At 32.7% G+C, this 18,464-nt stretch overlaps 1 protein-coding gene across 1 annotated transcript; it reads right to left on the bottom strand.

Moving 5' to 3' along the window:
• Positions 1–3,136: 3,136 nt before the first annotated feature.
• Positions 3,137–17,911, bottom strand: LOC127709304 (chromo domain-containing protein cec-1-like). Its single transcript, XM_052214771.1, has 5 exons — positions 17,657–17,911; positions 16,912–16,955; positions 11,569–11,634; positions 7,678–7,717; positions 3,137–4,032 (listed from the first exon to the last, which is right to left on the bottom strand). Exons 1-5 carry the CDS (start codon positions 17,726–17,728, stop codon positions 3,400–3,402), a joined length of 855 nt encoding a protein of 284 aa, XP_052070731.1. The 5' UTR covers positions 17,729–17,911; the 3' UTR covers positions 3,137–3,399.
• Positions 17,912–18,464: the final 553 nt, after the last annotated feature.

Here is an 18,464-nt window from a genome sequence, read left to right as displayed (position 1 = left end):
GATTTATTCATGTATACATTAACAACCTTAAAAGGCTTGATTGGGGTTCAAAATTAGAATCACCACTCGACTTTTTCCATAAGATAGTAAAACACATAATAAAGATGAGATGTGTCCGTTTGTCTGTGCGGGAAGTGTAAATACTCAGATACATCCAATTAGAATTGGGACGTTAATATCACGTCTCATATTAGTAAAGTTTCACATACGCTAGATGCACGTTTAAGAACTCTTGTAAGAACTCTTTGGGTCCGTATAGCCTTATGGAAGGCAAACGAAATGTGTGTTCCTATCCTACAATACTCTGTTTTTAGCTTTATAACTTTCCCGCCCTTCACCTAATCAATCTGAAAGCAAACTCAAAGCACTCAATCTGCTAATATATAAATCATGCTTTTATGGAGTAAACAATTGAAAATCAATACATAATTATAAATGTGTATTTTAGTGTATTACTTCAATTATTTACAATGTGTTATAATATATACAATCATCCTTTGTAGTTTATTTTGGTATTCATAAATATGTTTATATTTTGCACATACACATATACATTTTATGACGTTTCCAGAAGCTGTTAATTAATGAGTTATTGACAATCTATTATTAGTCTGTGATTGAAGACTATTAGAAGTCTAAATGACTTCATGTAATTGTGAGTCAGTTTCTAATTCTTAATGATTAACTCAGTTAGTTTAGTCATTCAGCGATCAGACGATATTTTTATTTATTTATCCTTGTAAAATCGTTTTCGTCTGATCGTGATTCATTTCAATACCAGATATTTTCTTACAATAAATTATACAATTATCTCAATGATAGATAGTTACTGTTTGAAATTAAAGTACATGATAAAGAGTCATAGTGTGAATGACTTTCTGGAAAAAAAGGATATGGTGTGTTCATATATGACACAACACTGTGAATTCAATCTAAAAACTTATACATAAAGTTATTATTCATGTCGTTTTCATATTTATTATTTCAACCCACTCGCCATGTAGTTCTTTCGTACTTAAAATAAAAGATATTTTTTTATGTACAAGACAAAATATAACCATCTACAACCTCAATAGGAGTTCGTTATGTATGAAGCCCTACATTAGATTGATTGATTAATAAGTAGTTGCTTAACGTCTAGTGGCAAATATTTCATGAAAGTTCAGGACAACTGTAGTTTAGGTATGAGCCCTTATACGATTGATTAGTGGTCGCCTAATGTCTAGTGGCAAATATTTCATGCATGTTCAGGACGACGGAATATTATGTATGCGCCCTTATACGACTGATTATTGGTCGCTTAAAGTCTAGTGTCAAATATTTCATGCATGTTCAGGACGACCGTACATAAGGTATGCGCCCTTATACGATTAATTAGTTGTCGCTTAACGTCTAGTGGCGAATATTTCATGCATGTTCAGGACGATCGTACATTAGGTAGGCGCCCCTATACGATTGATAAGGGGTCGCATAACGTCTAGTGGCAAATATTTCATGCATGCTCAGAACGACCAAACATTAGGTAAGCGCCCTTATCCTATTGTGGTCAAAGGAGATTGCTCAAGATCGTTTTTCGTTGACACGGTAGCCTTATTGACCGTGTTAGTTGCACGAGTTGTAAACACAATAAAGGAAAATTAAGTATATGAAACATTATGTGTAAAAGATATGTATAACCGATACATCTAATCATACTTTGTATTGTCTAATAGTTTGCTTCGCGTCCTGTGGCAACAGTTTCATGCACAGTAAGGGACAAAAATCCAACGCAATGCATCCAATTGTATTAAGTCCTGCAAAATGGAATGAAGGGATGAAACCTGTAATCTCCATAGGAACAATAAGTATGTTGGAATTAAAGGGCAAGACAACTTTGCATTGCAGCACCGACTGAACTTGTCAGGAGTTGTTCTAATGTGTTGTTTTTGGTTACAGAGGGCTTGACAATATTCCACATTAACGTCACGATTAAGAACGAAAATTACTATAACGTACATTGTATTTATACATCCTGCAAAGCCAATCGAAACATGATTCGCTTCTATGTGAATGACTAACTGTCGGACAAGAAAAATATATAATGTGATTTCTAATTCCTATTAATTAAGGCTAAACAATACCCATTGCTGAAATTATGAATGTGGCGTTGTTACCACTATAAATTTAAACAATACAATGCACCTCATGCTTACAAAAAAAACCCTGAAAAATATTTCCAAGCCATTGTCGTTTATTTTACTCTACAATTGAAAATAATCAACACAGTGCAATAAATGGAAACGCTATACTCGCAAGTCTCTTTCAAGCATATGTATGAGTTCTAAAAATACTGTTGAATGTGTACACTGAGCACACAGATATCATTACAGATTCCAAGAGAGTCCGATCGTATGCGACGGTGAATTTGAATAAAGAAGATACTACAAAACAGACGTTACCTCATCAGCGAATTTGCTGCAGAATATGAATTGAATTGCTTAAGTAGTCAAATGAATGCAAATATATGTACAAGTAGATGTATTGCATACCCTTGGACAACTTGACACTAGATGAGCATTCTATGGTTCATTTTTTCTGATTTTATCGTGCTGATTGGGTGTCATCTCCGTTTCTTCGACATATACCCTGCACCTCCTTTTATTCATATTTCTTCTTTTTTTATCACTGTTCCAAATATAATAATTGTAATGCTAATTTGAGGAGAGGCATGTTGTCTAGCATTTAAAAAAAGGAAAATACTTAAGGTTTTTTTTTTGTCACTGTTACATATTTGTATTGTTTTTTGTTTATATTTAGTACCAATCCTATTGTTTGGATTTTATACTAATAAAATATCTTACCTTTATTTTTGCACATTCTACTGACGTTTTATGTAATTTTACAAAATTATCAATGTTCTTCACTGGATCATTTTAGCAGTCTATTTTACGACAATACAGTAACAACAAAATGTGACTTAAGTGGAAATTTACGCGGGAAATTTCATATTATTTAGTAATTCGACAAAATGTAGTAGTTTACATTTATGGTCACAAAGTTTGTAAATCAAAAGTTTTAAATTAGGATTTAAAGAACAATTATAACATTCACGATAAGAATACATAGTCATATCCTTAAAATAAAACTGTACTCGAGATAAAATATTTAATCTTTATTCAAATCCTGTTTGGAAGGATTGACATACTATTTAGAATTTCCTGTTAAAACAACAGTTAGACAAGTAAGCACTATTCAACGCACTTTAATGTGTTGTAAAGTTCGTTCAATGGACGGCAATCCGCCATTATTTATACAGAGATTGTCGATAAGGTCTGATAATGTAAAATAAATTTTATGAAATGACATATTTATCACATTCACACGTTTTCCTCCCCAAAGACTATTTTCATCACATTTTCATCACTCGTCAGATTCGAAAAATCCCATTTTTGACGGACTTTCAAAGAACGTTACAGTGACACTGTTACATGTAACATCTGTAGCAACAACGTCTGGGAATCCTTTCAAATCATCTTCTTTTTTATTTTGATCTTCATTGTCAATGTCCATTTCTAAATCACTTTCAACCCACTCAACCGTTTCCTGATCACTTTCATTAGGATCAGCATCAGACGAAACTTTCTGACTCAATTCCGTTGCAATGTCAGTCTCACGTGCGTCTAATTTCTGATCCTCGTGCGGTCGAATCGGATTTGATAGCCAATCAAAACACATTTGATCACGCTTAGACTTTTCATCAAAACAATCGTCGGAATTGTACAGTACGCTATCACAGTCTTTGTTCTTTCTCAGATTTAAATGATTAAAGAATTTATATTCCGGATCATTATCCATTTTTTCTGCATCGCTTTCCTCCGGAGAAATATCTTCTTGAAGTTCATTTTTGATGTTTTCATCGTTCTCTTCGTTTTCATTGCTTTTATCAAATAAGAAATGTCGTTTTTGGTGTGAACCTTTTGTGGTACGATTGTTATTTTTGTCATCTGTAAATGCTGGGTAGATAGGTGATCCAGATGGCTTGAAATTTTCTACCTGTGTTGAAAAAGAATATGTATAAATGAAAATATCAACCTTGAAGGAATACATGCAGTTGTAGTAATCAGTGATATTAAGGCATATTAAGGCACCGCACGCGCCCATTAAACTATTGTGGATGGGAAATATGTTTTTTGTTTAGAACACATGTTTCTTACAGCTTAATCACAAATAACTATTGTTTTCAATAACACACATGCACAAAAAAATTTAATCAATTTTTATTTTATCTTTCAATTCATTTCTGAAACAATTTCTTATAATAATAAAATGTTCCGCTGGGGCGCAGCTTGATACGACTGCAGAGGTCGAACCCTGAACAGTTGGGGCAAGTATGGACACAACATTCAAGCTTGATACAGCACTGAATTTGGATTGTGATTAAATATTTGACACAGCATAGGTTTCTGACACAGAATGAATGTGGTCTAAGAACTTAAAAATTTTTAATTTACCTATTCAAACCTGCTTTTATATATAAATCAGAAATAACCAATTTAAAATGGAAAATTTTAAAGAAAAAAAAAATCCCTCCACTAAATTTTTTGAACACCCTTATGATTCATCACCCCAAACTCAATCCCAGCCTTCCCTTTGTGGTATGGTACCTTGCAGTACAATTTCAGAGAGATCCATACACTTGAACACAAGTTATTGTCTGGAAACTAGAAAAAAACTTTTTTTTTGCCCCTTTTTGGCCCCAAATTCCTAAACATTAAGGGCAATTACCCCCAAACTCAAACCCAGCTTTCCTCTTGTGATATGGAACCTTGTAGTACTATTTCATAAAGATCCATACACTTACACACAAGTTATTGTCCTGAAACTAGAAAAATGCTTGTTTTTTGCCCCTTTTTGGCCCCTAATTCCTAAAATTTTGAGGCAATTACCCCCAAAATCAATCCCAGCATTCCCTTTGTGGTATGGTACCTTGCAGTACAATTTCAGAGAGATCCATACACTTGAACACAAGTTATTGTCTGGAAACTAGAAAAATGCTATTTTTGGCCCCTTATTCCTAAACGTTTTGGGCAATTACCCCCAAACTCAATTCCAGCTTTCCCTTTGTGATATGGAACCTTGTAGTTCAATTTCAGAAAAATCCATATACTTACACACAAGTTATTATCATGAAACTAGAAAAATGCTTGTTTTTTGCCCCTTTTTTGGACCCTAATTCCTAAAATTTTGCGGCAATTACCCCCAAAATCAATCCCAGCATTCCCTTTGTGATATGGAACCTTGTGGTACAATGTCAGAGAGATCCATACACTAACACACAAGTTATGTCTGGAAGTTACAAAATGTCCCTAATTCCTTAACTGTTGGTACCATAACCCCCAAAATCAATCCCAACCTTCCTTTTGTGGTATTGAACCTTATGGTAAAATTTCATGGAGATCCATTCACTTAAACTAAAGTTAGAGTGCGAAAACCAATGTGTCTTCGGACGACGACGGCGACGACGACGACGACGACGCCAACGTCATACCAATATACGACCAAAAAATTTTTAATTTTTGCGGTCGTATAAAATGAGTCAAGAATCAAACAATTTTGTTTTCAAAATCACCCTCCTTTTTACCCCCATATAAAATAGAAAATAAATGACCGCTGCCTCAACATAATCCTTAATTTTACATTTCAGTTAATATCGTTGTCTTTTCCTAAACATGTAAACTTTTTATACTTGTGTATAAATGGATTAATTTTTTCTTCATCAAAACAAAAATCCAAGTGTGGATGGACTGCATCATCTGTGTCTTCCGTATTTATAAGTCTTTTCTTGATTTATAGTGTCGACATATCATAAATTGCTTCAATTTCAATTCCAAGTGCGGTTAAACATGTGAACTGCGATAATGTGTTCTAAGTTATTCTCATCTAGACGACAAATGACATACGGTCATCAAAACAAGGAGTGATCGTCCTTCACAAAACAGCTGATCACGCTGTTCTCACTGGCATGGTATCTTCATCATTATTTTCCTTTTATGGAATTTGATTAATTGTATTGCACGAGTTAAGGATTGTTTCTTTAGTTTTTATTTCACCTCAATACACTTAAAAATCATATCAGATGAGATAATCAATATAGTTATTCGTTGTGTGTGTGACATATATCTATATAAAGAAAGAGGAGTTAATATGAAAGTGTATTTTAAGTGACATCAAGACTGAGTTTCAGACAACATTATCGCAACGTGTATATATGACGAATAATTCTTACTCGGAACGCGTTAAGAAATCATTATTTGTTCTGACTCGCAACGTGTATACAAGTTATTAAAATAGTTCTGACTCGCAACGTGTATACAAGTTAATAAACTAGTTCTGACTCGCAACGTATATACAAGTTATTAAAATAATCCAGACTCGCAACGTGTATACAATTAAGTTATTAAAATAGTTCTGACTCGCAACGTGTATACAAGTTATCAAAATAATTCAGACTCGCAACGTGTATACAATTAAGTTATTAAAATAGTTCCGACTCGCAACGTGTATACAAATTATTAAAATAATCCAGACTCGGAACGTGTATACAGTTAAGTTATTTAAATAGTTCTGACTCGCAACGTGTATACAAGTTATCAAAAATAATTCAGACTCGCAACGTGTATACAATTAAGTTATTAAAATAGTTCCGACTCGCAACGTGTATACAAATTATTAAAATAATCCAGACTCGGAACGTGTATACAGTTAAGTTATTAAAATAGTTCTGACTCACAATGTGTATACAAGTTATCAAAATAATTCAGACTCACAACGTGTATACAATTAAGTTATTAAAAAAGTTCCGACTCGCAACGTGTATACAAATTATTAAAATAATCCAGACTCGCAACGTGAATACAGTTAAGTTATTAAAATAGTTCTGACTCACAACGTGTTTACAAGTTATCAAAATAATTCTGACGCGCAACGTGTATACAACTAAGTTATTAAAACAATTCAGACTCGCAACGTGTATACAAGTTATTGAAATAATTCTGACTATAGAATGTTCAAAGCGAATATAGTATGTATAAAGCGCGACAATCACTCAAAGCGACTATAAAATGTCTAAACGTGACACTCACTCAAAGTGACTATAGAATGTCTAAACCGCAACACTCACTCAAAGTGACTATAGAATGTCTGGAGCACGACAGTCACTCAAAGTGACTATATAATGTCTAGAGCGCGACACTCTCTCAAAGTGACTATAGAATGTCTAGAGCGCGACACTCTCTCAAAGTGACTATATAATGTCTTAAGCGTTAGTCACTCAAACCAACTATAGAATGTCTAAAGCGTTAGTCACTCAAAGCAACTATAGAATGTCTAAAGCGTTAGTCACTCAAAGCGACTATACAATGTCTAAAGCGAGACACCCACTCAAAGCGACTTTAGAATGTATAAAGCGCGACAGTGACTTAAAACGACTATAGCATATCCATAGCGCGACAACCACTCAAAGTGACTATAGAATGTCTAAAGCGAGACACCCACTCAATGCGACTTTAGAATGTATAAAGCGCAACAGTGACTTAAAGCGACTATATCATATCCATAGCGCGACAGTCTCTCAAAGATCGTTTATATTTAAGCGAGAGGGTACGCTTATAATATATAACATATATAATAGCTGCTCACCTCACTCTTTCTGCGTTTTCCAATCTTTCTTCTGTTCTGCCTAAAATACAAAAAAAAATACTCTTTAACCTTTTACAATTTACATATTACAAATGATTTTAAACATTGAACATAAATGCAGAGGGCGTTGTGTGTATGACTAAAGGGGCGTGGAAATTTTGGGGCGATCACATTTTGTATGATTAGGTAAACTATGTATATAAATACGTATCACGGTTTTCTGAGCGGGAAATTGTCGCAATACAAAAGGGATTTATAGGTCTTTCGTGATTTTAACTTTCCATATAGCTGAAGAAATACTGACAAAGAAATAATAAATTTTAAATAGGTTGGAATAAGTGACCCAATTGTTCTCCTTTTAGAATACACATACATTTGTATGTCATTAAAATTTATATACAAACTGATGTAATATATAATCTATTTATTTCATCATAGTGAATTGCAAAAAATACACACAAGTATCAACAATCAAGATGACTATAAAACCTGGTCAATAAGGAAACGGGAAGTTTAAACACCAGGAAAACTAATCATTCTCAGTTTCAACAAGGTTTCATATTTTAACTTTTTATATATTTGGAAATTTAAAGGTTGAAAATGGGCCAATGGGCTCGGTATCTGAGGTTTTAAATACCTCTTTATCTATATGATCATTTACAAGGTACATTATACTTCCTTATCATAAATATGTGTATATTAAAAGTTGACGACCAAATTTAGTTACCCAAATGTGTTATATTTTTTACATATATATATAGTGTTGCATTATTATGCATACAATTTCAAATTTTTATATCCCAAAGAGTAAAATATAATTAATGCATGTTTCATTCGAAATTAGTCCGAATTTATATTCTTATAATTTTTTTTCTATTATTTAAGGTCCTTATTTTCTGTCATATAGATCCGAATGTTTCTCCGTAGTTATACATCCCTGGTTTTCAAATTTTGAGGTTTGAGCGTTTCTGATGAAGGTAAATATAGAGAAGCGCTTCGGCCGCACAAAATTAAATGTTATTTTCATTGAGAATCTATCAAGATATTCATGTATTCGCATCATCATGATGAAGTAGATTTTTTTCCGACATTGTAATCCTTATTTTGACAAGTTTATTTTAACCATTCCTAATAATTTCGCCGATGCATGACCCAAAAAAGTATATGACAAAGATAAACAAATCGGTGTATAATATGGTCAAACACGCAAGTCTAAATCACGACTCGATATCAATTATTAATTATACGAATGACTAATGTTTGTATTAACAGATGACACATTTAATGGAAAAAAAGATCAAAAGAAACAAATATCGCAGAAAATAATGCAGTTGATTCCAAAAAGTAAAACTAAAAGCTATCACTGCAATTTGTTTTCAAAATGTTAGTGTATCAACGATCGAAGTAAAAGGGGTCATTGACAAGCTAAAATATTTTATTTTCGTCTCATGGTTATTAACCTATCCTGAGTACAAATATTTCGCAAATGGTTGCTTCTGTCTCTACATGAATGCCCTTGTCAATCGATATAATTTGTTGCTTGTGTCAGATATTTGTTCTTCGTCCTCAAACTCATTTTGACGTATTGTCTGCACTCAAAACAGTAAATAGACGCTCGACAATTGTCAAGAAAGTTCGATTCTCTCGTTTTTAGTCCCCTACCGACGAAGTCGAAGAGGACTTTAGTTTTGCACTCTGCCCGTCTGTCTGCCTGTCTGTCTGTCTGTTCATCCGTCAGCCCGGAAAATCAGTTTTTTCTTCGTGCTTGAAGATACTGATTTAATAATTGTTATATAGTTTTATCATGACAAGTTACATATCAAGCTCGAATTTTGTTCCGGTCTGATGATTTTGTGCAGAGTTATGGTCCTTAGACTAAGAAAATTCACTCCAATAATCAGTTTTCCACACTTTTTTCCGTCATGCTTAAAGATATTGAATTGATATTTGTTATATAGTTTACACCATGCAAAGTTATAGATCAAGTTAGCATTTTGCTCCAGTACAACGAATTCTTAACCGGTAGGGGACTATGTATTGCATGGCAATACTCTCAAAATGCTTGTTAACTGTTAATTCTGTGTCCCTTCTACGATTTCCTTAGGATAAACCTGTTTTTGCACAACAACCTCTACCTTTCTCACATAAGTATAACTGAATTTGCATCTTAAAAACACCAGGTAAAAATAAATTCAAAGTCTTGGCATTTCTTACATAATTTTCCAATTGTTTGAACGTTCATTTTAAACTTTACATTTCATTAAAAAAACATGCAGACATCTTTTCCGCCAGCCAAGAATCCATTTAAAAAAAAGACCCATCTTTTTTTCTCAGTTTTAGTGTAGAATACGTTATCTATACTGAAAATGATATCTTTTAAATATTGCAATATTGTATTCTGAATTTGAGAAGCGCTAGCAAACAAACATATAGTCTTTTTGATTACAGCAGAAACTTGCTTTTTGGAATGATGTGATCTGTTTCCCTTTCGCCTCTATCTAATTAATCTCTTATCCGCACAGTTGTTTTTTTTTTGGTGTTGTTGTGAGACTGTATTATACGCGAGTTCGTGCTGCTAAAAGTTTAGTTTTCAGTGTTGTTTGTAATTTGCATGTATACTCGACATTAAGATAATGTTCAATCTTTGTCAATTTGGGTTTCTGTTCTTTAATTGTCAGTAAGCTGCGACATTTAGGATTTTTTCTGTTCAATCATTAATGAAAGTGAAATAGTGAACTAATAATTCGCTTTTAGCAGCAAGTATGGTTCAATTTTGACAAAATAAGCTAAGAAACATTGAAGATTAATTATTCACTTGCAAGTGAATAATTCGACCTCATTGAATCCGTATTCATGTGAACTTCAATTTAACCCCTTAGCTAGAGATGGATAACGCATGAATCGTGCGTGATCAGTCATTTAAAGGAAAAGAATGTCAACATTGAAAGTGAAACAAAGGTAAATCATTTGATTGACTGATTCGATCGACAAAAAATCATTCTTATACAGGTAAAAAAGATGATTAACATATATTTTTAATCTATAATATGAAATTAAATAGACCTATAAAAATCCAATTGCACGAGTTAGCTTAATCTATTTATATCTATATTTATGTTTATATACCTTATATGGCCATCGGTGGTTTTCGGAGGTCAACTCGATAGTTATTTAGATGGCGTCTAGACTAAAATACACACGAAACGAAGCTACGTATTATCGAGCCCATGCTCTGTAAATTGTTTATTTTAGACTTTTAATAATTTGGATAAATGTTTTACATTGTTATTAATCAAATATGAGAATTTGAGTCAATTTGACACAGTCCATTCGGCACATTTTTTTAATATTGTGACTAATTTCTATCGACAATGATGTTGGTCTATTTCTTTTAGACTGACGCTTTGAATTTCGTTACTTGTGATAGTATTTCAAATACTGTTAATAATCTAGCTTGAATGATCCGATAGCTATACATTTGTGTTCATTATATATTTATATAAATACATGTACGAGCACTCCATAAAGGCTTAATATAGATTATCGCATAATTTTATTTATCTCATACTGTATGTTTTGTTAATAAATATAATTGATATAATTATCCATTTTCGTCGCTGACTTTATTGCACTCGTCCGATCTCGTTTTAAAAATATGTAATCAATTAACTCTCATTCAGAAAAAAAAAAACACAACTCGTCTAATCCTAAAGCATTTATGTATGAATCCCTATGTGTGATTCCGAAGGCCATTTACTATGAACTACGTCAATACAACAAAATAAATAAAACAAGATTAACAAGAAGACACGTCAGAGGAATTCTTTACGATCAACAAACAAATCGGTTGTAGGTTGATGAAGACAATATTCAAACGCTCCCATGACTTACCGTTGATTATAATCAAGAATCAGCGTCCGGTCAAGGATATTTTTCTCCGGTTCCCACGTGCTGTCCCTGGAAAAAAAGATTATACAGCATTTAATTTAAAGCGATTCCCCTGTACGGAGATAAGTTTATATATGGCAATGTTCTTTCGGTAATGTGATTGGTAAATAAGAAAAACACTTCGATCCAATGATTGTAATGTCTAGCAGCAAATATTTCAGTCATACTGAAGACAAACAAAATTTATGGTTGAGGGAAAGAACACAAATGAACATTTATTTCAATTGTCAGTCGATCACCTTAAAATTTTCTAATACCGCATGTACAAATTAAAACAAACATATCGTATTTGTTGTAATGTTCAGGATTTTATCATAATCGAAGTTTTTAAGACTGACCTAACGAATAACTTAATTGTCTGAAATTCTACTGACACACTAAAAGATTTTTACCGTGATCCCTTTCGACCACATTGTGTCGAGTCCACATGCATGTACTAGACCTGGTCTAACCTTTTTGTGCTTAGCAGAACTCTATTAACTAACGGAAGATTGACATGTATGTATTATATAATCTTTCCTAGCAAATTTGATTAAGACATGACAGAAGTGATTAGAATTTTACGCAGAAACTTTTAATGGGATGTCTCAATTAAATCAAATTATGAAACATAATTTTCCGGCAACATAATGCATGTACAAATGTCAATATATACGCATAGTCTAAATCTATATATATGTACACGTGTAAATTGTGTATTTAAATATGATAACTCGAATATTTGTTCATAAATCAATTATGGTATTTAAACCGTTTATAGAAAGGTAAATATTTTGTGGTCATTTACAGGGTGGATAATTTATATATATATAATAGTTCTGTGGTAAATAGGATGTTTCAAAAATGCATATGTTTTGTTTAATGTCTTCAGGAGATGTAATTGAACACCTACGTGCAGAATTTTGTGGTTCAAACTGGAATTTTCTACTTCAACACATTACATAATTATTACTTTAATACATGTATTTAACTTGTACACGCAATCGTATAAAAATAATTTTGAGTTTTTCTTAGCTTTGCCGCGCGAAAATTTATTTTCACTTTTGTACACAACCGTTTCCTGCATTTTGTGTTGCAGAAAATTCATTTTCATCCTGTCTTATGCAAGGTTATTTATTTTCAGCTCTTACCAGGCCAGGATTATCGTTTTCAAAATCCTCCTGCCCCCAACTCAAAAAATTAATTGGTCGTCCCCTTGTTGCTTCGTGTACTGTTGTGATATATCCCACCATTTTTCTGCGATTTAATCAGTTGGTCTAGCTCTATGCTCGCACTTTGCAAAGGTGTTGGACGTTTTATTTCTCTTTGACCTAATGGTTTTTGATTGTCTCTTGGAATCTTGAACTCTTTTTAAAAAAACCCAGAATCTGGTTACATACAATCAAGTCTGAAAAGGGGGAACTTACAATTGAAAAGACTTATACTTCAATCTTGAACGATACAAGAGACAAATTCACAAACACGCTGCCTATACCACCCTCTCTCGAGTCTCTATTTCCCGCGATATTTCAGTTGTTGTATTTTCCGCGAGAATTCCGTTGTCATGCTGCATAGAACAGTTTTAGATTTGTTGAAAAGTTTCCGTTAATAAAGATATATAAATAAACGATATTCAACCCCAAATGATTGCATTACATGAAAAACGCCTCTTTACCATATCCGACGTTTTATTATTTATCATGGCAACGAACTAATATCCCAGTTTCCGATACAACTTGAATTTATAAATATTGTCTTAGATAAACTATAGAATATAATGTTTGTTTTGGTTTACTCATTGCAACTATAGTTTCATCTTTGTACATAGTTTCATATATTGATTGATTTAAAATACTTTGACTCAATAATATGTCATATGTACATTGTACATGTGTTTGATGTTTATAATGTGGAACGAAAGTGATTTGTATATATTGTGCGCTTGAAATATTTCGATACAGAATTTACATGTTTTCGTAAAAAACTGAATTCCGGATTCATTTTTTAATTTCTTCTCCGTCTTTATTTCTGAAGCATTTCTGAAAAACCATGAGATTTCTGTAACGCATTGGTTTGGGAACATTACCAATACCAGAATGTTTCGACGCAAAAAAATAATAATAGAATAAAATTTAGAATATTTAACTATGATATTCGTTGTAATTGAACAGATATATCTTGTTAAGGATAGATAATTGCGAAAGATACTAAAATACCCTTCTTGAACTTAATACAATTAATGTTTATCTGTCCGAAACATTTGGAACCCCTATTTTGTATTGGTATCGAAGTAGCTTACTAAAAATACGTTCTGGGATATAACAACGCTATCATAACTTTTATTCCTTAATCAGATTATTTTATTTGTAGGCGATTTTTTCTTCACAAGGACGTATAAGTACAAAATCGATCAATAAACGAAGATGTGCTAGCGACAATTATACAATGTGGACGCCTACATTTAACTTACAATATAAAATGTAATTTATTAATAAGTTTCGCCGTGTGTAAAAACTGTACAAATTATTTACCCAAGAAAATAAAATATATATATGTATATGTATCATTATTTCGTTTTCCTGTGCACTAGCAAATTATATATTGAATTCCTTTAAGTACTCGTGCATCCGACAGTCATTTACATGTGGTTTTTTGTGAACAGGTACTTAAAAAGAACTGTCTGCTCGTTTGGTCTTTTCCGACTACAATGGCAGCTTTGAATGGGATGCGATGTCTCTTTTCATGTTTATATGTATACATCTATATATGTATACATGTATTTCGGTCGAGACTTAAAGATTTTTTTGTGACTGCGCTGTTTGACCATGACGCCAAGATTCTTTTTATTAGTGTGTTGAAATTTTTCTAATAATATGAGATCCCGCTTACTTTAGCGAACATGTTTTTCACGGGCTTTGAAATTTAGATTCCATACTGTCGTTTGATCTGTATATCAACCTAATGTGTCCTTTGTGACCTATATCTCTATTTTTGCATTTTGACTTCGTGGATGCGCACGGCGTGTGATACCAGCACAGCAGGTGCCTCTTACCCTGTCGACGCAACCGTGTTCGCTCCTTTTTGAGAAGAGCGAACATCCATGAAAGTAATATTAGGGTGTATTCCTTCCCCTTGGGTTTTGTTATTAACCTCGAGCTGTATGTTCTGAATATATGTAAGAGATTTGAACATCGGTAAACTGCTGGTACCTCTAAAGTTTTCGTTTGAGTGCAACCCAAGTACAAATAAAAAAAAATGAACGCCTAGTCTACGTCTGGTTCACTTTTAAAATTTTCTTTATTTAAAAATGATTGGCTATAAATAATCAATCGCTCAGGCAAACTATCTGAATGATTGGTTGCTGTCTGCTTAACGTCTGTGGCAAGTATTTATAGTATATTCAGTGGGTGTACCGAACGGAAGGGCAGCAACCGTATATACACCAGCACATGGAGTTATAATGTGACATATTATTTCCATAGATGTCTTAACGACGGACTCGAAAGACGACATTTTTTTCACTTTTTCGTATGAAAAGAAACCGCGGTCTTGAATTTCATCGAGGTTAACCTAACGACCACTCTTGAAATGCAGAAATCGCAACAACGGGCGTAAAGTGCATGGCCACATGGTGACGTTATGGATTAAAGAGGCATACTGGACTACTTTCTGATTGAAATCTATTTACTCTTTCGCCTTCACCCACGTAAACGTTAATGATTCCAATAGTGGGATATTTAATTGACCTTTAAGTGAAACCGAAAACTATGAAACATGTTGACAAATCAACAACTAATAAAGTCCGATGTATTGACAAACAATTTTGAAATTTTAAGCTGAAGGAAGGTTTATTGTAAACAGGATACATGTTTAGTTTAATTTCACCATAAGCTACTTATTTGTCTTATTTATACATATACCAAGAAACATAAAAATAGATGGTTATTAAATACCAGCAATTTATTGTAACAAATCGATTTATTAAAAAAAACACATAAACAATCGTCAAGTTAAATATTTGGCTATGAAATGCTCGTATATTGTTCAACAATCAACAAAGTTTTGTCTATTTTTAAGCAATGTGCACGTCGTTAGAAAAGGCAATGAGGTTTTACTACGGATGAATCATGTCTAATTAAGACATCGAAAACTTTGATTATGCGGAAAAGATCGAGTAGTTTTTACAGGTTGACTAGTACAAATATACTGTAGAAATAATATGCGATACTATTTTATTTGATATACTTGTACATGAAATACGTTTCTGTATACTGTAGCAACACGCGATTGACATCTAGTCTAGTCCTAAATACTCTTTCGTTAGTCGATATTACGAAAGTAGTGGGAATTTAACGCAATCCAATTTGTTTATTTTTAATACTGAAAGTAAAAAAAACCCGATATTTTACTTTCCTTTTTTGTGGTCAATTGCATAGACGTTGAAGTATTTTAAAATTAACTTTATTAAAAAATCTACGTCAGTACTTAACCAACTTTGAGCTATTGAGACATAAGCACTAGAGAATGTGCATAAACGTTCCCAAATATTGATATCACCTTATTGCAACGTTCAAGTATCTCATTTAATATTTAAGTTTGTGTACTAAAAATCTCATCAAAGAATATACCAGGTTTATAATTTGGTACGCAGAAGCGCGTTTCGTCTACATTAGACTCATACTTGGCGCTCGAATTAAAACAGTTTGCAAGTGCAAATCAAATCTATTTAATATCAAAGTTTGTATACTAAAATATCCTCAAAGATACCAGGTTTATATTTTGGTACGCAGTGGCGTGTTTCGTCTTCATTAGACTCATACGTGGCGCTCGAATCAAAACAGTTTGCAAGTGCAAATCAAATACGAAGTTGAAGAGCATAAAAACGGATATTTCTGAAAAAAAATATACTACAAAAAAGTGTTGTTTAAATCAATTTTCGCAGCTTGTTGAAATTATTCATAATAAATGTTCCATTCCATAACAATGTATAACTGAGATGTTTCATCACCTAATGATCTTTAATCATTTTTCTGCGTACGTTTACCATGACATAAACGCCTTCTCATGATATTTCAATTAATATATAGAATGGTAATGTTCTAATTTATAGCTTTTATCGACTTTGATACTTTATATTTAACAATCCGCAATGCAATCAACATCATTATATCGTATATAAAACATATGATCATCAATAAATCATAAGTATCAATCAATTTGTTTATTTTTATCATACAAATGTGTAAAATAACCGGATTTAGACACATGTATAATACTAAACTTCCTTGTGTGAGAACTTATACATACCTGTTTGGATAGCCTTTCCATTTTACCAAGTACTCAACTCGACCCTGGAAAACAATCAATACAAATTAAATAGAAGTTGCAAATCGTACTGAATAGAAAAAAATAAAAAATATAAAAGTAGAGAGGAGGTTAAAAAGGGGGGGGGGGGGGGGGCAGAGTTGATATGTAATTTGATCATTGAATGTATTGATGCGGCAAATGGACGCATTTGCAGGAAGTGAGGTACAGCTCCATTTGAAATTCTTCACAATATTTTTTTTCATATGATCGAATTTTTTAATTTTCAAAATAACGCAAAAAGGAAATACAATCCAACAAAATACAATATGCTGGAAACAATGAGTTACTGACATCCCCTCACTCACAAGTCATTTATTGAATCAGAGGGCTTACAGGATAGCGTAAGTTTCTTTCCTTTTTAACTAATTTACCAAAAGGAGTCGATAGTACCCTCCCCCTTTTTTAACCGGCCCGCTTACTATCACGAGTGACATTTCGGGATAACACATAATGCAAACCACTAAATCTGCATATTTAAATAAATTTACTATTTTAACATCATGTCCTTCCTGTATATTGTTTCCCCCTGCAAACTTAAGGAAAAGTACTAATTGTGTAACCCGTTACGCAATATGTCGACAAGCGTGAAAGTAGAAAAAAAAGTCGATAAAATTCATGTCATCCCAAACGAAATATACAAACTGATGGAAAAAGAATTTATATTATTAAAAAGTTATTTTCTTACCTTTCTTACTCTTCGCTTTCTGATAAAATCAGCGCGGTAAATGAGCTCACATGCTGCCGTCTGCTTCTCCATTGCGTAGTGAATGTTTACAACAACAACGCAAAACGATCTATTGCCTCAGGTGTAAATACGGATCAATGCGCACAGTTTTATTGACTGCTGACGTCACAGGTCAACACAAAACATTAGTAAACAGACGATAGGAAGTTATTTATATGATATGAATATTCACCACTGCTGATATATGTAACATGGATAATCAATTTTTAAGTCACGAGTTTATATACCGGTTACCGTGGAATTCGATCAGTGGAAAATTATGATTTGAAATATCACAATCAGCAGAAATTTAGTCACTGTTTAAGATTTTACAATAGTTAAAAATAGAACGAAAATAATACGAAGTGGAATTTTAAATAGAACTTCGTGTAAGTTCTATAAAAGTCTATATCAATTTCAGTATTTCGCAAATAAATGACACGATTTCTAGACAAAGTGATTAAGATTAAATGACGAAATTTAGATAAACTGAAAGACGATTCATCGATTGTATTATCAAATATTGTTAAATACAACCAATAATAATGGTCTTATTTTCAAATCGTGAAAAATCCATGTAAAGTCATTATTCTTTGCGTTACGAATATTTTTCATTTTTATCCAATCAATGAATCATAAACTATTACTAAGCTTTCGTTTTACAAAATAAATAATTTAAGAGTCATTCTAAAATGAAATCAATATCAATTTTCATAAACTTAACAAACAAAGAAGCTCGTGGCCAGCGCGCGACAGACGAATAGCAACA

Source organism: Mytilus californianus, unplaced genomic scaffold (genome assembly GCF_021869535.1).
Source record: "Mytilus californianus isolate M0D057914Y unplaced genomic scaffold, xbMytCali1.0.p SCAF_7, whole genome shotgun sequence".
NCBI lineage: Eukaryota > Metazoa > Mollusca > Bivalvia > Mytilida > Mytilidae > Mytilus > Mytilus californianus.
Note: the sequence above shows the minus strand (reverse complement) of the source record. Positions and strands in the feature narration are given on the sequence as shown.